At 37.1% G+C, this 20,111-nt stretch overlaps 2 protein-coding genes across 2 annotated transcripts; one reads left to right on the forward strand and one right to left on the reverse strand.

Annotated features, from left to right (window-relative positions):
- The first annotated feature begins 1,035 nt into the window (after positions 1-1,035).
- On the forward strand, positions 1,036-8,569 carry LOC113538446 (MOB-like protein phocein). Its single transcript, XM_026933518.3, has 8 exons — positions 1,036-1,174; positions 3,323-3,385; positions 3,751-3,851; positions 4,007-4,049; positions 4,258-4,344; positions 5,506-5,585; positions 5,797-5,908; positions 7,666-8,569. The coding sequence occupies exons 1-8, from the start codon at positions 1,115-1,117 to the stop codon at positions 7,795-7,797; spliced, it is 678 nt and encodes a 225-aa protein (XP_026789319.1). The 5' UTR covers positions 1,036-1,114; the 3' UTR covers positions 7,798-8,569.
- Positions 8,570-8,611: 42 nt separating this feature from the next.
- Positions 8,612-18,355, reverse strand: LOC113538256 (protein boule-like). The gene is made up of 12 exons (XM_053232029.1): positions 18,119-18,355; positions 15,764-15,886; positions 15,533-15,624; positions 15,352-15,412; positions 14,041-14,116; positions 13,792-13,955; positions 13,601-13,609; positions 12,720-12,794; positions 11,870-11,923; positions 11,629-11,760; positions 11,074-11,157; positions 8,612-10,844 (listed from the first exon to the last, which is right to left on the reverse strand). The coding sequence occupies exons 1-12, from the start codon at positions 18,344-18,346 to the stop codon at positions 10,677-10,679; spliced, it is 1,266 nt and encodes a 421-aa protein (XP_053088004.1). The 5' UTR covers positions 18,347-18,355; the 3' UTR covers positions 8,612-10,676.
- Between the last annotated feature and the right edge of the window lie 1,756 nt (positions 18,356-20,111).

The following is a 20,111-nucleotide window of genomic DNA, read 5'->3' on the forward strand; positions in this document are numbered from 1 at the left end:
GGGATTTGTGTTCATTCAGCTACAAGAGCATTAGTGAGATCAGGCACTGATGTTGGTGAGGAGGTCTGGGGTTCAGTCAGTGTTCCAGTTCATCCCAAAGGTGTTCAGTGGGGTTGAGGTCAGGGCTCTGGGCAGGACACTTGAGTTCTTCCACTCCAACCTTCACACACCATGTCTTCATGGAGCTCGCTTTGTGCACAGGGGCATTGTCATGCTGGAGCAGGTTTGGGCCTCTTAGTTCCAGTGAAGGGAAAGTGTAAAGCTACAGCATACAAAGACATTCTATACAATAGTGTGCTTCCAGGTTTGTGGGAACAGTTTGGGGAAGAACCATATATGGGTGTGATGGTCAGGGGTCTATAAACTTTTAGCGATATAGTGAATCTATCTATCCATCCATCCATCCATCCCATTCATTACCTGTCAGACATTTGATCCTTGAATGCTCATATTTTTCTGTTAGATCAGAAATGTGGATTTCTGTAAAGCTTTTGAAAGAGCTATACAAATCAAATTAAAATGAACTGGGGGAAAACTTACAGTCATCTGTTTTTTTTACTAGTGGGATGTTTAAAGTCTTTAACTATGTGTCTGATTCTAATTACTGAGACATTCAGTTAAAGTTGAAGTAAAGATTGTATAGATTGTATAGATGGTTATCATGATATTAGACTTACTTGGGATGGCAGGAGGACATTTTTTTTTATTATTTGTATTATTTGTATATTAATGCATATTCATAGATCCTGCCTTTTAATAAGGTAAAGAGATGTTTTTAGGCCATTTTAGTAGTTTCCTGGGCATTAAAACATATTCATCTATTTATTCTATTATGTAACCTTTCTTTTAATTACACTTTTAATTTATGCCTTAAAATACAATATTTATGTTGTAATTTTTAATCAAGTGACTGCATGACCATCTGTATTATTATTATTATTATTATTGCAAACAATGATATGTTTGTGGCTTATCATATTTCATATATGACATGATTTTTCTTACAGATTTCTACAGATTTATGGTGAACCAAAGCTATGCTGAGGGAGGAGGACGTTATGGTAGTGGAACGCGGAAGTAAACGCGAGTGCGTCACTTCCGGGGCGTTGCCGAGATGGTCATGGCGGAGGGTACAGCAGTCCTGCGGAGGAACCGTCCGGGAACCAAGGCGAAGGTACTGCAGTGTGTATGATAAACGCTTAGATATGTGAAGATAGACGGTTCCTCTATAGATAATTAAAACCTGTGGTATATGGACATCGAAGAAAACGCTCCTTTGACGAAAAGGCAGCTAGCTAAATTAGCTAACTAGCTTCTTCCAAGCAGCGGACCCTGTTATTCTTTTCCTTTCCCCACCCGTATTCAGACCTTCTGCGCTCGTCCAATCAGAAGGCGATTTGTGAAATATGAACCAATCCTAGCTAAAGGGAGGCGGGGTTTGTTGGGAAAGCGGGTGGGGTGAATTTTCACCGTCTAGACAGCTAGCTATTTGTAGACACAGCAGTCAACTGGAGCACGACCTGAGACCGGAGCAGTTTTAGTTCAGTTAGTTCATCAAATTTACGTTTAACTATGTGTGGATAAAATGTGTGGATAAAAATAGCTCTTGTGTTAGCGAGCTATATGGCTAATGTGAGCTCCATAGCTGTCTGTATTGTCTATAATCTGTAGCTGTCACTGAGTGACTAGTGATTGTGATCATGTAGCTGATAGAGTTTTAAAATATTTAGAGGTAAAGACAGTTTCACACTTCATAACTGCTTCAGAGAGTCTAATGCTGTACAGCAAGAGCTCTTTCCCAGTAGCAGGGTGTTAATCCAACGTTTAAAAACACAAACATTTATTACGAAATCTGTGCACCTCAGTGTGTGTATGTGTGTGTGTGTATGTACATATATAAAAGAAAAGCCAAAAGTAAACAAAAATAGATCAAATCTACTAATTATAATTTCTTAAAAAGATTTTTGAGGATGACTTTTCTATAAAATCTCTTACGTTGAACCTCATTTGTCAATCTTTTAATGAAGTAAACCGAACTAAAAATTTTCTGGCGGATTTACAGAAGTTTCAGAAAGGCTGGTTTTCTTCGTACTCGTGTGTGCATGTGGATCACCTGTAAAGTGCCAAGTGCGTTCCCGACACAGTTCATTTGCATGTAGTAACGCCCACAAAACTCCATAAAAGGTCAAGTGCACAGACAGCTGTGAGCCCGAAATGAATGATGAGGGTAAAGGTTGAAAGACAGAGGCGGAGGTTATTTTGACTCACTACTACGCTAATAAGTATTATTATAATAATAATAAAAGAAGAAGAAGAAGTGCTAAATCTTCCATCAGCTGAGATATTTGTTTATGGCTCTGCATTTTTTTTTTTTTTGGTCAAAATTAAATGATTAGTTTTATTTCTCTTAATTTATGGGTTTGTGTTGGCTCATTTTCTTTATTTTCCTATATTCTATAATTAATGCCAATATTAGAAAATGTATAATATAAAATGACTGTTTTTCACTAAATTTTCTCGATGGTACTCTTAGTCCCTGACCTAGTGAACTAGCATGAGGATCTGTTTTTCTTCTACGAGTCGCTCTGGATAAGCTCATCTGCTGACCACTGTAAACATAATAAAATAAGCATGAACGTTTTTCCAAATTTACAGGATTTTCATGAATACTAACTGTCTTGTGTAAACACTTGTACAAACGATTTATGAATAGATGTTTTGGTGTCCAGCTTGATAAATGAGGCCCATTGCCAACACTTTCATTAAAAACTGAAAGAGAGAGTGGCTGTGAGGAAAGAAAATGTAACTACTCAAAAGTAGGTAGTTGTGTGGTTTAGTTCTGGTCAGCAATGCCCTGTTCTTCTGTGCGTTTCATTTGATAGCTGTTTTGATAAATGATAAAGTTAGGAACTCGCTCTGAGTGTAATGTAACGCAGTGGATTACACAGACGAAGGATTTCCGTGCCGTCCACATCCCCTGAGCGGAGAAAGAAATGCTGAAGTGTGATTTAGGGCTAGTTCAGAGGGATGGAGGTGTGAAAATACTGGGACTCGCAGCCGAACAGAAAAGTCATGAGAACCACTGGAGTAAGGAACTTGATTGGGTAAAAAATAGACAGAATAATAAACAGAAATGCTTTTTTTTAATCTGTATTTTGAAAGGTCAGTAGTGATATAACTGTCTGATCAACCGTCTGATCATACCCCGTGACTAACTGTGATAACGCTGATTTCCCAGAGACGTAGGACAGAAGGTGCCATCTTGTAGGTAACCTGTAGAATATGAATTTATTGTAACTGTATGATGTGCGTTTGTTGACAGGATTTTTACAGCTGGCCTGATGAGTCGTTTGAGGAGATGGACAGCACTCTGGCAGTGCAGCAGGTAGGCATTAAGCTTTAAATATTTCAGCCAGAGATCTCATTCAGACCAGATATTAACCCTCTGTTTATATCTCATCACTCAAACCTCTCTCGAGCATAAACAGAGGTGTACGGCCAGTGTAACGCATGTAGGGTGAACATTCATTCACAACACTACAGACAAAAAACATTTCTCAGGTAAAAGTACTGTTACTTCAAGAGCAACACATGTAATAAACGTTTTCCCCCGACTCAACACAACAGGCTACGGAAAGTTGAGATCAGTGCTTGGGAAATAAAGGACTGAAGTCTGCTGAGTATTCATTGTGAAAAATGACCAAAATCTCCATCTCCACAGAGTAACCGACTCTCTGTCTCTCTCTGCAGTACATCCAGCAGAACATTCGCTCTGACTGCGCCAACATCGACAAGATCCTGGAGCCTCCCGAGGGCCAGGACGAGGGCGTTTGGAAATACGAGCACCTGAGGTACGCTGATCGCTGTGGGGTTTCTCAGGGTTTAGTGCTGAATTTCTGTCCACAGATTAATTGTCTGAATTTTCACAATTGACAATCACTGAATTTGTGGCTGTTTGTCTTGATTTCAAACATTTTGTATTGATTTTGTATTCTATTCATTATAGACAGTTTTGTCTGGAACTGAACGGCCTTGCTGTTAAATTACAGGTAGAAATGCCACTCGTTCTCACACACACACACACACACACACACACACACTGCTGTATTTTTTAAATGTCAAAGTTACAGTGTATAAGATTTAAGAAATGAAACATAACTGCATGGAATTTGTCCAGTGGTGCTGTGCTGGAAAAAGAGCTTCAAACTTTTCTCTCTGTGTGTGTGTGTGTGTGTGTGTGTGTGTGTGTCCATTCAGGGAGAATGCCACCCTGACACATGTACACAAATGACAGCTACAGAGCAGTGGATCTTTCTGTGTGCTGCACATAAAACCCCTAAAGAGGTAAGACTTGCGTCAAATTTCTTTACAAGTTGCAATTAAATTCTATTCAGAGATTTATAGATTTAGTGTTTTCATGTAATCAAACACTGTAATTAAACTGTGTTCATACCACATAAACCACAGAAGATGAAAATGGTCAGCTTCTTAAGCAACGAGTAAAAAGAATAGCTTGATTATGAAGTTAAATGTTTTATTACTTATATAATTTTCTTCTGCTACTTAGAATATTTATTTATTTACTTTGTGAAATTAAGACTCACACAACACACAGTTAAGGAAAATCCCAGCTGGATTTCAGATCACTGAACATCACACCCTACGTAATGGCTTTACAGAATCTACCTAGTGCCCGATACACTATTTAAGATTCGGTCACAAAAAAAAGAAGTGTCTCCTATAAGCGCCTGTTTGAAATTTACTTACAAGGTTGTCACTTTAAGGAAACGTACTTTGCTTATTTTGGTCATTGATACATAATTAATAAAGTATTACATATACAACATGCACAGCAAACAAATACGGATTTAAATGTCTGTGGGAAAGCGCTGTGTCCGTAGCTTTAAGATGGAGAGAAATAAAGTGTGTTGTATCCCCGAAAGTGTTTCCTTTTCACCTGTTTTTCTATCTTATATGAACCTTAATAAGCTGCTGTCTGACTTTAGAGCAAAGCAACAAAACATCTTTTCTCTGACACATTTCAGCTTCACTTGTCTGTGCTGCTAAACAGATAAAGGCAGATAAACGGATACTTACATTAAGAAAATGACAAGAAAATGAAGTGTTGTTTATCAGGGCGACTTCACTAAGAATTCATCTCTGCTGCTGTTCACCACAGAGCACATGCATGTGTTTATATATTATTACATAACTTTTATAATGAACTAAACTAAACTAAATGCTCGTGATTGTAGCTACAGCGGACTTGTAACCACCTTCCAGTATTTTTTTTTCTGTTATGACGTAGCGTGTACGTAGCACGCGTTACAAATATCAGGCCACGCCCCCTTCTTTGCCCCCCTTCAGAGCCACTATCACCAATCAGTGATAGTTAATGGACACGACAGGATGATGGCATATTACACATGTTCTCACAAGCCTATTGTCAGTTAGCGTTGTTACTGCAGGAAAGTGTGTGACTGTAGCTTGTGTTTGCGTCCGCAGTGTCCTGCTATCGACTACACGAGACACACGCTGGACGGAGCCGCCTGTCTTCTGAACAGTAACAAGTATTTTCCCAGCCGGTGAGCATTAAAGCAGTACCACATCATTTCAGTATGGAGTGTTAATAGTCTCCCCTACACTCTGTGTCCCGTGTACTTGTATGAGAATTAGCAAGGCCAGAACACTGTCGGTTATTATTTGTTTCTATGTCATTACCTAGAACTATTACTATTACAGTTATTCTCATGACCTCAACAAAATTATTGAGATCACAGTATAACAATGTTTCAGGGTGAGCATAAAGGAGTCATCGGTGGCAAAGCTGGGTTCGGTCTGCCGCCGCATCTACAGGATATTCTCCCACGCTTACTTTCACCACCGCCAGATATTCGACAAGTATGAGGTGAGCTGAGCAGCTTAAAACTTTCACCTAACAGTGATTACTGTCCCAGGTAGTATATTGTAAAATATGAAATATAAACTGTGATACCAAAATGGATTGTTAGGAGCATCCTGTAAACCTTGAAGATAGGAATATGAGAGAGTTAAAAATCACTCGTATACCTGTACTGAAAGATAGTGTGCACTGATATCATAATGGACACGCTTGACTGGCGTCCTTCTGTCCCAGACGCCCACAACAGTTAGAAACACCGCAAACCGTCTTAGGCACATGCAAAGAAATGCTGTAGAGCAAAGATGCCTTCAAAAATAATGAAATTAAATGTTTCTACATTTTAAAAAAATACTATAAAGAGCAATAAACAGTAATCAATGAAAGAAAGTCAGTATTTGGTGTGATGATCCTTCGCTTTAAAAAAAAAAACAGTATCTCAGGTGCAGTGTGTGCAGTTTTATAAGGAAATGAGCTGGAAGTGTTACTGAGCATCTTGCAGAAGCAGCCACAGTTCTTCTGGAGACTTTGACTGTCGACTCGCTTCTTATTTCTGCAGCGAAACCCAGCAGCCTTCATTATGTTTTTATCTGAAAAGTGTCTCTTATGGAATCTGCTGCTTTCTTTACTGACATACAAACATTCTTCTGTAACATTTAATTTTGTGCTGGAAAACTAATGTTTGGAATCTAAAATGTTTTTGTACTGAATCAATAATGTAGAAGTCAGAAAATAAAAATCTATAACAAAGTTTGTACTAAAAAATAGGGTGCCTAAGACTTTTTGCACAGTACTGTATATACATGCAGTGTGAAACCAAATAGCACACACAAACCAAATTGATCAATTTCACTCTGATTTGAATTCAGCTAATGATCTAATAGGTGTGAAGTGCCCTAGATCTAGTGCTAGGCAATGTAGATTTTGTGACAAATCCTGTACAATGAAATGAAATTTATTCATGGCTTGGTTTAGACTGTGTGTAAAATATACATACACTGCAAAAATTACTGTAAACTTATCTTGACTGTAGGCAAATTCAGCTAATATTTCTCTTTACTAGATTTAAAATTTAGTTTAAATTATATTATTTAGTTTTTAAACAAATGCTTTTGAAGCCTGTTTCAGCATTTTGTTACTCATTTCAAGCTTGAAATTGTCTTATTCTGTTGGCATTTCAAAAAAAATCTGGTTATATTAAGTGTTCATTTCTAGAAAGCAGCCAAATTATCTGTCAGTAGACTAAGATAATTGTAAGTTTGAAATTAGTAAATATGTCCAGAAATAGGTTTAATGGTCTTATATTAGTGATGTGATATAATCTCATAATGAGAAATAATAGATAACTTTTACTTTATTCTTGATATCTTCACTTGCTCACATCATCTTCACTCCCATTTGGATTTGGCAGTTGGACTAATAGGTGTGCAAGTAGCCTAGTCCTGGACAATGCAGATTTTCCCCATGGACAGTGGAATTAAATTTCCTAACGGTGTGGTTTAGGTTGTGTGTAAAGACGTGTGTAAAAGGTGCATAGGAAGTAGTGTTTTCTGCATCAGTATCTGCAAAGGGCCGGTGTCTCAGTCAAACAGGAGCTGGAAAGTAATGTTAAGACCTAGTTGTGTTGATGAAACTGAGTGTAATCTGTTGTGGGTTCTGCTTGATTGAGTCCTGCGGTGGCCCTTTGCGAATTAGATTAGAGACTCCTGGTCTAGATTACAAAAATCTCAATTAATTTTCTTTCCTTTTTCTGTCTGTCTATCCAGGATGAAACCTTCCTGTGTCACCGGTTTACTCGATTTGTAATGAAATATAACCTGATGTCGAAGGACAATCTGATCGTGCCCATTCTGGAGGAGGAAGTGCAGAACGCTGGCTCTGCCGAGAGTGATGCCTGAGGACACGCGCGCACACACACACACACACACACACACACACAGTACAAGTTCAAGCAAAAATGCTATCATTTGTGAATCAACGCTAGTGGTTGCCCATTCACAGGATCTCATTTTTGCATAACGCCACTAGCCACCTTCATTAATCATCGGCAGTGTTAGGATTCTTTGAGTGAGGTCTTCCGTTAACACGTCATATTGCTAACATAAAGTACCTCACCTATATTAATGCACAGCCTCATCTATAACACATTGTTTTGCATCATTGTGTTCATCTCAGACAAGAAACTCCACGAGACCTTACAAAGGCCAAACTTTTTCATTTGCTTCTTAAGAAGCTTATTCTTACAGGAGCTCCACAGAAATCAGCTGGCTGATACACACACGCACACACACACACACACACACACTCGGCTGTGCCATCAGTCGAACCCACAGCAACACTACCGGGGAGTTTTAGTGTCATGAGGTCATGAGGTTTTGTTTTTTTTGTTTTTTTTTTTAAAAAAAGAAAAAAATCACAGGGTAACCATGATTACCACATGATCTAAATAATCATGCGTCAAACTTTTTAACCGACTGCTTGCTTTTCTTTGCTTGTGTTTTCTTTACTCTTGCTTAAGTTATTGCTAATTTACTGAACTAAAGTTTAAAACATTCACAGCTAAAGCCATCCAGCCTTTTTTTTTTTTTTTGTTACATTTGGGTTTCTATAAAACTGTATCATTTACATTAGTATGTGAATAAGTAACTAATAAACAAGTGTACAGAGCTACTGTTTGTGTGTTTAAGATATTTGTGAGACAATTTCTCACTCTTATTAATCACTCTGTTCCATTTATTAACTTCAACAATGCAGTTTTCAGAAACAGTTTAACGGCATATATATTCACAAAAAACATGTCTTTGGTATAAAGACATTAAACCACACATTAAACACTGTTCAACTCTGAAAGTTCCCAAAACGTAATAACATCTGCTAACCACAAAAACATAGTGCACATGACAAGCGTAAATCCCCATTTTTACTAGAAAATCGTTTTGTTTTTCTGTAATATTTTCTGGGTTCGAGAACAACCACCTACATCACTATGTGTGTACAAAACGACAATAAAAAAAGAACTTTGACACAAAATATGACACTTTCCCTAGTGCACAAATTGTACAGACAACAACAACAACAACAAAAAACCTTAAGTGTCATAAAATGCTCTTAGAGTGACATGTACACACTCATTAGGCTAAATATGTTAAAGTGGTAGTAAATGAACAATAAGAGAAAGAAAGACTTTTTTAACTATATACAGAAACACAACTTCAAGCCAAAGAAACACGTGCATGGAGAAAATCAGTTTGTGGGAAAATGAGTGAGCTTCTCATAAAACTATGAGTGAATACAGACATACTACAGATATACTGATATAGATATGTTTAAATAAATAAATAATTGTGGCTGGTTGAATAAGCTGATCGTAGGAGCACTATGACAGTGTTATACTGTACGTGAATGAGAGCTCTGTGTCTTCATGTTGAGAGAGTTGATAAAAACTGTAGTACATAGTGAGCATATGGACATCATTCTTTTGGTTATAAAAGTATAAAGGCAGGTATTAAACGTCCAAGAGATTTAACGTAAGGCACGTAGCGATACCGTGTCATCCAGATGATTTGCATTTGGCTTCATGTTTGTTGTTTTAAGGCATTAAAATGATCCTTGAGAACTTACAACTGACTTACGATGATATGATTGTATCCATGCTAACTAAATCTTGAATGCATAGTGCGGCATATCGAAATCTTTTTTAATGTGTGTTTTCTGGGCATTTTCTAAATTCTTGACTGTAACTCCAGAGTGAAGATTCATCATTGCCATGATAAACAGAGTGTACACTACAATTATAAATCTTGGATACAAAAAGAGTGAATATGTTGTCTGGATTTATATCCAAATATCTTTAGATGAATCAACCGACTTCCAAAAAAGCCTCCTTTAAAATGATAAACTTTTCATTTTCATCCGAGATCTAAGAGGGGAACAAAAAGACATTGGAGCAATAATCGGATGCTCACTGATCAAAGTCTTCATGTTAATGTAAACAGGCTAAGACCATGTAAAGGGTTATTTCCACTGGCTCTTTTTCACTTTGTTATGTTTAGTTAGTTTAGTTCACTGCAGTTAAGTCCTAATGAGAGCTGAGATCACTGGCAGAGAGAGAGAGAGAGAGAGAGAGAGAGAGAGGTTTGTGTTTGTCTCGACATAAATAAGTGTTTTGACTTTGTGGTAAGTAGTTTCAGGTTGAAGCTTGTTTCAGTTCGTGTGAATATCTTGTGTGTGGTCTTGGCAGACGTAAATGGTCCGTAAACCTGATTTACACACATTTATATTTGTTTAGACTATAAACATGAAGTTTAGATTTAGATCTGGTAATAGGATGGTATAAACAAGTTTAATTGCATTTTCAAAATAAAGCTTCTGTTCTTTACAATGCACAGATTGTATGTTTTGTATTATTACTTTAATATTATTTTGAATGTTTTGTAAAATATGTCTTCAGACGCAGGAGTAGATTTTATGTACGCTTGCGTTGTGTAGATAAGACAGTGTGTTTGTTGGCTTGGTCGATTTTTTTTCTGTTTTTAGGCTTTTCAGTATTTAGGTTTAGTTTAAAGCTTATTATAAGTATATGTATTCTGTTTCAGCAGAGACATCTTGAGATTTATTAGGAGCTGATTATGCGTAGGCCCTTTTTTTTAGGCAGCTAGGTTAGGTTTAGTTCTGATGATGGTTGGCATTTACGTCTGGTCGAGTGTGTTTGTGTTACAGTTAGCTGGCTTGACAGGTGTGTATTGAGCTGTGAGGTGAGGAAGCAGACCAAACCCTTCTATTTCAGCGCATCCTGTGCAGGTGAGGATGCAGGAGGAGGCGAGGTGTGAAGATCGGGCCGGTAGTCTTTACGCAGGTGTGTGTAATGGGGGCTGCGGCTGTACCTGGGTCTCAGGTGGACAGCAGAGTGAGAGAAACCTCGTCTCACTGGCTGGAACTTTTGCTCCTGATAAGAAGAAAGAGTGACATCATGTGCTTATCAGACCGAACTTATAGTGAATGTAGCCAAAATTTACACTTCACAAGTAAAAGAATGTCAATATTTGCAAAATATCACTAATAATTGTTTTTTTTTAATGCCTACACTCAGAAACATTTCAATATGCTAAAGCTTTGATCCCTCTGATGGAAACCTGCCTAGTGTGAAAGTGCTTTATAGTAAAGAGCAGGCTCACCTTCACTCCATCACCCTGAGGCAGAATCAGTGGACTCTGCAAACAAATCTGATATGGTGGCTGCACAATGTGATCCATATATGCCTGCTCACAAACACACACATACACACACACACACACAAATTATACACACTCTACATACAGTAGTTCACAACGTACAGTGCAAGTTTTACCCCTTGATTTCTGAAAAAAAAACAGAATTCCAATAATTAAAAAATCTGTGTGTATCCTGGAAAAAGACAACAAACAAAAGTATTTTTTTTAATTATTAATATCTTATATATACTATTTGACCATTTTAGGAACATCTGTAAAACCTATCACAATGTTATTTGGTTCTGTGGGTGTGCAAACTTTTGCACACAATGTATTTTATATTCTCTCTCACTGAAATATAATACAATAAAATATAATGCCATTAAATGCATGAGACATCAATATACAGACACCATACACATAATATGTGCTCTAATATTTTACAAACTCACACACACACACACAAAACACTTAGAAGCTATAAGAGCAGTAAAGATCCTGAAAAGTGTGTATTGTTACCTCAGGAACACCAGCTTCCATCAGAGGCACGGCTGACTGAACACACCCGTTCTCAATCGGCTCCACTGGGTGATACATCAACTCAGCAGGCTGAACATATAGCAAAGGACTCGGGTTTGAAGGGACAGAGGACTAAAACACACACACACACACACACACACACACACACACACACACACACACTGAAATGTCTGATCAGTGATACACCGACTGACTGCAGCATATCTGCAACAGCACAGACCTCTACCTGAGGAAAAGCCCACGGCACGTGTCCATTCACACACTGAGAAGGACCCTGAGAGAGAGAGAGAGAGAGAGAGAAAGAGAGAGAGAGAGAGAGAGAGCGAGAGAGAGAGAGAGAGCGAGAGAGAGAGATAGAGAGAGAGAGAGAGAGAGAGAGAGAGAGAGAGAGATAGAGAGAGAGAGAGAGAGAGAGCGAGAGAGAGAGAGAGAGAGAGAGAAAGAGAGAGCGAGAGAGAGAGAGATAGAGAGAGAGAGAGAGAGAGAGAGAGAAAGAGAGAGCGAGAGAGAGAGAGATAGAGAGAGAGAGAGAGCGAGAGAGAGAGAGAGAGAGAGAGAGAGAGAGAGAGAGATGGCAATTAAAAGGGACCAAGTCTGAGGTTATTGCATTTCTTCTCTCATTATTAAACCGACATCCTCCTCTTTGCTGATAATTATATAAAACGTTAAAAGAAAACACAGTAGCTACATTTCTAACTGGAAGGATTTGAATAATTTAAGGAATAATAGGTCCTGAATGTTATTAAAAGGTTACACAAGCTGTCAGGGCTTTTTTATTTATTTTTTTTTTTATTTATTTTTTTTTATTGTCCAAATGTTGATTTCTTACAGAAAATGTGTTTGGCTTTATTTTTTATATAGGCTCAGAACTGCTACTACAGATGCAAAAGCAAAATCAAGCACTCTAATAACTAATTTTATTCAAAATACACATCAGCCTTAAAATCAAAACTTTAGAAATCAAGTATTTATAAGATTTAAAATTTTCTCTCCTTTATACAGTGTAGTTAAATATTGACGGTGCGTGGTCCTGCCATTATACTGATGTTTATGTATCTGTTCACGCTGACCTGGTGCTGGTGGCAGGCTTGTGGAGTATAAAATGGAGGAGCAGAGTGAGCCACCATGACCGGAGATCCGGGGTACTGTGTGTGACTAATAAACACAAGCAGCAAAATACAGCATTATAGCATTGTACTTACACAAATAGAAAATTTTTAGCAGAATAAACCTGTTGGAGCTGTTAGAATAAACCTCACTGTGCAAATATTGTTTAACTTTTCATAATATACAGTACTGTGCAAAAGTCTTAGGCACCCTATTTTTTTTTTTAGTACAAACTTTGTTATAGATTTTTATTTTATGACTTCTGCATTATTGATTCAGTAAAAAAACATTTTAGATTCCAAACATTAGTTTTCCAGCACAAAATTAAATGTTACAGAAAAATGTTTGTATGTCAGTAAAGAAAGCAGCAGATTCCATAAGAGACACTTTTCAGATAAAAACATAATGAAGGCTGCTGGGTTTCGCTGCAGAAATAAGAAGCGAGTCGACAGTCAAAGTCTCCAGAAGAACTGTGGCTGCTTCTGCAAGATGCTCAGTAACACTTCCAGCTCATTTCCTTATAAAACTGCACACACTGTACCTGAGAATACTGTTTTTTTTTAAGTCAAGGATCGTCACACCAAATATTGACTTTGTTTCATTTATTACTGTTTACTGCTCTTTATAGTATTTTTTTAAAATGTAGAAACATTTAGTTTCATTATTTTTGAAGGCATCTTTGCTCTACAGCATTTCTTTGCATGTGCCTAAGACTTTTGCACAGTACTGTACAAATATTTGAAGGAAAAAAATACACATTCAGATGTTTAAGATCCCATGATTTTGGGTGTCTAACGTAGGGCACATTAGGAAACACACATTTTTGCATTTACAATGTTTTGGCTAAATGACTCTTGTCGCTTGATGTAGGAAACTGGATAAATGCCTGTCATTTTATTTTATTTACATTCACAGTTCACAGAAGACATTATTATTATGGATCAATAAATATACATGTGTAAGTAAATCTACAAGTATAATGAGTGTGTGTCTGTTTGACCCTGTGTGTGTGTGATGTGTGTGTGTTGAGCTCACAGCAGGCCAGTGTGATGGGTGTGTATTCGGCTCTGGGTTGTGGAAGTAGGCCACTCCGTTGTGGTAGGTGTACGGATATCCAGTGGGTGTGGTCAGGTACATGGTGCCAAACGGTGCTGGGAGAGCCAGAGGAGGGCTGGGACTTGCCACAGTGTAACCGCCTGCTTTAAAAACACACACCATCATACGCCACTCTGATACGGCAAACATACTGTCAAACAAACACGCATGTGATGTAATGATTCGTACAGTGCATGGCCACTTGCTGCTTCCGAATGGCCTGTCCGATGTTCAGCCTCTTATCTCGAAAACACAACCTATCAGCCTGAGATAGACAACGAGAGACAGAGAGAGAGAGAGAGAGAGAGAGAGAGAGAGAAAGAAAGAGAGAGAGAGAGAGAGAGAGAGAGAGAGAGGGAGAGACTCATATTTAACATACATGAGATATACACTACCTGTGTATATCTATAAATACGTCACAGTGCCCACACTATCATCTTACCCACAGGACTCACATCAGAAGTCTTATTGCTTAGTGATATAACTCACATCCATGCTTGTAACAGACGCGTATTGAGAACATTGTGAACCTTTGGCCTTAACTGACTGACATTTGCACATTCTTTTAAATTAATGTCATATACATTACCTCGAAAAACATAAATGACAACAAACACAGGACCTGGTCTCATGAAAAATGTATACAAGTTCATACAAAGGTAATGTGGTTGTATTTTGTTCAGTTTCCTACAAAATGTGTTGTAATAAAATGCTGTAATAAAATGCTAATCTCCACCTTTAATCCCAACCTTCCTAAATTTTCCTTTAAAAAATTATGTGAATTTTTACAAATGTTTGCAAATTACAAATTTTTTGCAAGACAAGCCATCATTGCAGGTAGCGTGTTGGTGTAACAGGTAGTATTGGAGCCACACAGCCCCAGGGCTCAACAGTTCAAACCTAACCTCTGGGTACCGCTGATTTGTCCCTGGAAAGCCCCAGAGTTTGTATCAGGGTTTGGTTATAAAAAAACAAACCCTGCTTCGAACATTCTGTGGAATAAATCCACTAAATCTATTATTAAAAATGGAAAGAATGCGGCACACCAGTGATTCTGCCTAGATCAATGAGATAAGAAGGGTTTTAGTCAGAAATGCATCCAAGAGGCCATTTTAGGATCTACTCGAGTGAAGCACGGTGATGATAGCATCATGTTGAGGGGTAATCCTCAACATGATGCTATCACCACCGTGCTTCACTCGAGTAGATTCATGACATATAATCCCAGTTAAATCAATTTCAATTGTCAAAAAATTATGGAATATTTATATGAGATATACCTAATATATCCTAAATAAAGAACATGAAATATCAGGAACATATCTCTATCCTTCTTTCTGTATAATTTTCCATTCATGTTTTCTCAAATACTGTTGGTACACCGTATGTCAGTTGCTTCCAATTTATATTTCCTGATAAAACCATTAAATAGATTGAAAGAAAAAAAAAGAAGAAGAAACTTAAACTGGAACATATCAGATCTATTCTCACAAAACATACACTTGCATCATGCAGAATTTTCTGTGCATCCTCTGGAGTCTCAAAGGTGACAAAGCCATACCTAGAGGGGAAAAAAAACGAAAAGAAATAGAGCAAGAGAGGGAGACAGAAAAGAGGAAATGAGCTTCTACAGTTTAATTCAGTTAACTCTCACAAACTGAAACAATGAGAATGCACTTACCCCTTTGACACTCCAGCACGATCAATAACAATCTTCACTTCCTTAATTGTTCCATACTGAGAGAAAAACCGCCTGAGATCATTCTCGTTAGTCTACAAAACACACACACACAGGTCAGAGATTCATTAGCTTTATCAAAGACACAGCTCTGTATTGCCAGGATTTCAGATTTCACAGTGAGAAGTATTTTAAGAGATACAGTGATTTCGAGATCACAGTACACACACTTACTTTGACGTCAATCCCTCCTACAAAGATGCGGTTTGGGATGACTGTGCCAAAGCGGGAAGCGTGATCGAAAGCGCTGGTCAGTTCTGGAGGTGTCGGACTGACTGAAGGAGAGCTGGTCTGGGTCTGATTACACGGGGAGGAGAAACACACAATCACTGACCTCCCCTAACCTACATTTGGTTACGATTAGGAAATCTATCATCTTAAATAATCCTGATTGACTAAAATGGAAATTTATGACCCTAAATGCCGCAAAAAAAGCAGCTACTACTTATACTCCACCATGTCTTTTTTTTTTTTTTGAACATTCTCTTTATTAAGTTTTTTTACATTGGCACAAAAACAAAAAACATTCCAATCCAAATTTTTACACTTTTATACAAATCCTAATTTAACAATGGATTTTAACATCGTAATGATACATGGAAAAAAAAGAGAAGAAAAAAAAAAAAAAAAAAGGGGGGGGTTGCTTGCATTAAGGTTCAACTATTGCTTTCTTATTAAAATAATTCATAAAAGGCTTCCATGCTGCATACAAATTTTTAGTTTTCTTTCTTAGGGAAAATCTGATCTTTTCAAGTTGCAGGTACGACATAACATTTTTAATCAATGCCGAGCCGTTGGAAGGATCTTTCTGTTTCCAGTTGAGCAAAATCAATCTACGTGCTAAGAGTGTAACGAATCCAAGCATTATATGCTGGTTTTTAGATAGCTCCATATTATCACTACTGACACCGAAAACAGCTAAAATTGGGTCTGGATCCAGTTGCTTTCCCAACACTTCTGACAATAACTGAAAAATTCAAATCCAATAATTACTAATCTTAGGACAACTCCAAAACATATGTCCTAGTGATGCTGGAGTTCGACCGCACCTATCACATAGTGGGTCTACAGAGGAAAACATCTGAGAGAGCTTTAGTTTAGACAGGTGAAGTCGATGTAGGATCTTGAATTGTATTAGACCATGTCTAATACACAAGGAAGAAGGATGAACTTGTTCTTGTGCTTCATCCCATTGCCAGTCTTCGATATCTATTCCAAGGTCATCTTCCCATGCCGTCTTTAGATGCTCTAAGGAAACATCACTCCATCATGTCTTTTTAAGGTGAAATAATACGTTTACATTTACGTTTATTCATTTAACAGACACTTTTATCCAAAGCGACTTACAAATGAGGAGATACAAGCAGAGAACAATAAAAGTAGTGAATCCATACAAGATTTTTCACGGAGTGCTTGAGGAGCAAAGTGCCCCGAGTGGCGGTGTAAGAGCACGTGTAAGTGCAGATTTCTTTTTTTTTTGTGGGGATAAGTTAGGGGTTAGATAAGTGTTCACGGAAGAGATGGGTTTTTAGTAGTTTTTTTTTAAAGATAGTGACAGATTCTGCTGTCTGGATTGAGGTTGGAGGTTCAGTATGAGATTTAGTACTCATAACTCTAAATGTGTGATATAATTTGTTACAACCATCAGCAAATAACAAACTTATCATCTAAAGTTTCAAAGGTATTTGCTTTTTTTTATTAGAGATGGCACAATACCACTTTTTTCTGGAAAAAGTGTCAGAGAGTGATGAGAGAATAAAACAAGATGCAAAAGATTAAGAAGAGGACAGAGAGATGAGAGAGAAAGCACAGAGAAAGCACAGAGGCGTAAAGGTGCTGAGAACAGACGGCATCCCATAATGCATTGCTTCATTATGGCTCACCTGTGAGTGAGTCGACTCTCAACGTTCATCTAAAAAGATCCGATTCAAAGAGCCGACTCATTCGTGAACCACACATCACGAGTAAAGATATATATATTAGGATTGAATCTGACATTGATACTTGAACACAAAAAAAGTTGAAAATAAATGTGATTTTTAAATACCATAATATAGGAATAATTATAGAGGTTTTTCTTTATACTGGAAAAATAATGAATTCCTATGTGAATCATCTCAGCCTCTTTCAAAGTCTGTACACAACACTGTAAAACATAAACCATTTCTAATAATATATATATATATATATATATATATATATATATATATATATATATATATATATATATATATAGACACGTAATTGCACACTTATACAACAATGTGCTAATCAAAAACGAGCAAAACGACCACTTTATCTGAGCAGACGTTACAAAACGTCTCCCTAGCTAGGATTTGAAGCGAGTTAGCTAGCATGTTGGACTTTTTAACGCGCTGTGCAACAATATCGCCAACTGATTACAAAGTAACGGTCGCGCACGCGCACGCAATACTTACATTCAAATGTTTAAATCTAACGGTTAATTAGGCAGAGAGCGAAATGAACGTTAGTTATCTGCGGGTTAGTTAGCATAGCTCTGGGACTTACGCCTGTCTCGCTCTCCATCTCTCTCAGGCTTGACGTGGGTCGACGTCTGGAAGCAAAATAAAACATAAAATAAAACCCGTAATATATGAAATATGAATATCTAACATAAGACACTCGGTTTGCAGAAGAAAAAATGCTCTTTCTACTGTGGAATTTCCTGTATAAAACCCGAAAAAAACATATGAGACGAGGAGAAAAAAAAATAAAACGCCGCTGAGGTCTTTTCATGTAACAAGAAAAGGGGTCGAAGTAATATAGTAAAATATGCAAGAAGCAATCAAGTCGGTTTCAAAAACAAATTCATCAATGAAAATGGGTCAAATGCAGTTCAATTTATAGCATAAAAAGATTAAGATGAGGAAAAAATTATAATAATTGTGATGTTAATGCACACATTGATTCCCCCCATTTGGACGCGAGAATGGACTCTTCCATTTTTTTCCCAACGCGGGAAAGTGAATGTTATGTCTCAGTGCAGAAAAACAACTTTCTTTCTTTATTTTTGTTTGTTTTGTACTGTTTCAGCGGCCTACAATATACTGGCATCAAATCTCTTTTTTAGAGTTGCCAAAAATGAATTTTAATTATATATATATTTTGTCACATTACCTTCCTCTCACCTCTCAATATTATTTATATGTATATATACATATATATATATATATATATATATACACACAATACTGTGCAAAAGTCTTAGGCACATGCAAAGAAATGCTGTAGAGCAAAGATGCCTTCAAAAATAATGAAATTAAATGTTTCTGCATTAAAAAAATACTATAAAGAGCAATAAACAGTAATAAATGAAACAAAGTCAATATTTGGTGTGATGATCCTTCACTTTAGAAAAAAAAACAGTATCTCAGGTACAGTGTGTGCAGTTTTATAAGGAAATGAGCTGGAAGTGTTACTGAGCATCTTGCAGAAGCAGCCACAGTTCTTCTGGAGACTTTGACTGTCGACTCGCTTCTTATTTCTGCAGCGAAACCCAGCAGCCTTCATTATGTTTTTATCTGAAAAGTGTCTCTTATTTAATCTGCTGCTTTCTTTACTGACATACAAACATTTTTCTGTAACATTTAATTTTGTGCTGGAAAACTAATGTTTGGAATCTAAAATGTTTTTTTTTTACTGAATCAATAATGTAGAAGTCAGAAAATAACAAAGTTTGTAGTAAAAAATAGGGTGCCTAAGACTATTGCACAGTACTGTATATGGATATGTAGTATTGAGAGGAGAGAGGAAGGTAATGTGACAGTATTAGGTAATTAGATGATTAAAACTAAGACTGGAGAAATCAGGTTAATTATAATATGTATGTTTGTATAATACAATTCTTTAGTTGTCCTACATGACACTGGTTTTTAGAGATATTTATGTTTAGACTGTTATCCTGACATTCTGAGACTAGTCTGTTGCTACACATGATTTTAAAGGTGCAATAGTGGATTTTTTTTTAACTTGGGAAATATGTAGAACATAATAAAAAGTAATTTCTTAAACAATGGCATAAGCTTACGTGTATTATTTTGCTGAGAAAACCCGTTTGGAAACCTGCGGACTGGGCCGGACTGCTTGTGTGTGTTTACGTGGGCTTCCTGTCAGTCATTTTAAAGACACACTCAGTCAGGTGAGAAAAGGAAATGTGGTGGAATCTGGAATCCAGCTGAATACTTTTACTGAGACCCAAAACCACAATGTGCTTTCAAAAAAACATAACAACAACATATGTAGTAAAATGAATAGAAACATTGGTAGCACATTTCCAAGATGAGAGGATGAAGGGGATAATGTTAGACATGGATTTAGTTTGTAAATGCATTCTAAAGCACTGAATTTTTTTTTTAATGGACAGCTTTCTATTACAAATCAAGTAGATACACTTTTATCACTTAGAGAGCCAGGTCATGCAATGACTTTGATGAATCACTTTCATAGATATGTTTGTAATGCTTGCTATGTCCCGTGCAGCTAATGATGCTAACTATCTAAA

The sequence above is a fragment of the Pangasianodon hypophthalmus genome, chromosome 2, assembly GCF_027358585.1.
Source record: "Pangasianodon hypophthalmus isolate fPanHyp1 chromosome 2, fPanHyp1.pri, whole genome shotgun sequence".
In the NCBI taxonomy this organism is placed as follows: domain Eukaryota; kingdom Metazoa; phylum Chordata; class Actinopteri; order Siluriformes; family Pangasiidae; genus Pangasianodon; species Pangasianodon hypophthalmus.

Coding starts and splice junctions, on each gene's coding strand:
- LOC113538256 (XM_053232029.1), bottom strand. CDS start 18,346: ATGAAAAGACCTCAGCGGCGTTTTATTTTTTTTTCTCCTCGTCTCATA. Junction 15,887..18,118: donor AGATGGAGAGCGAGACAGGC/GTAAGTCCCAGA, acceptor CCGTGTAATCAG/ACCCAGACCAGCTCTCCTTC. Junction 14,117..15,351: donor AAATTCTGCATGATGCAAGT/GTATGTTTTGTG, acceptor TGTCTATCTCAG/GCTGATAGGTTGTGTTTTCG.
- LOC113538446 (XM_026933518.3), top strand. CDS start 1,115: ATGGTCATGGCGGAGGGTACAGCAGTCCTGCGGAGGAACCGTCCGGGA. Junction 4,050..4,257: donor GCCTTGCTGTTAAATTACAG/GTAGAAATGCCA, acceptor GTGTCCATTCAG/GGAGAATGCCACCCTGACAC. Junction 4,345..5,505: donor CACATAAAACCCCTAAAGAG/GTAAGACTTGCG, acceptor TTGCGTCCGCAG/TGTCCTGCTATCGACTACAC.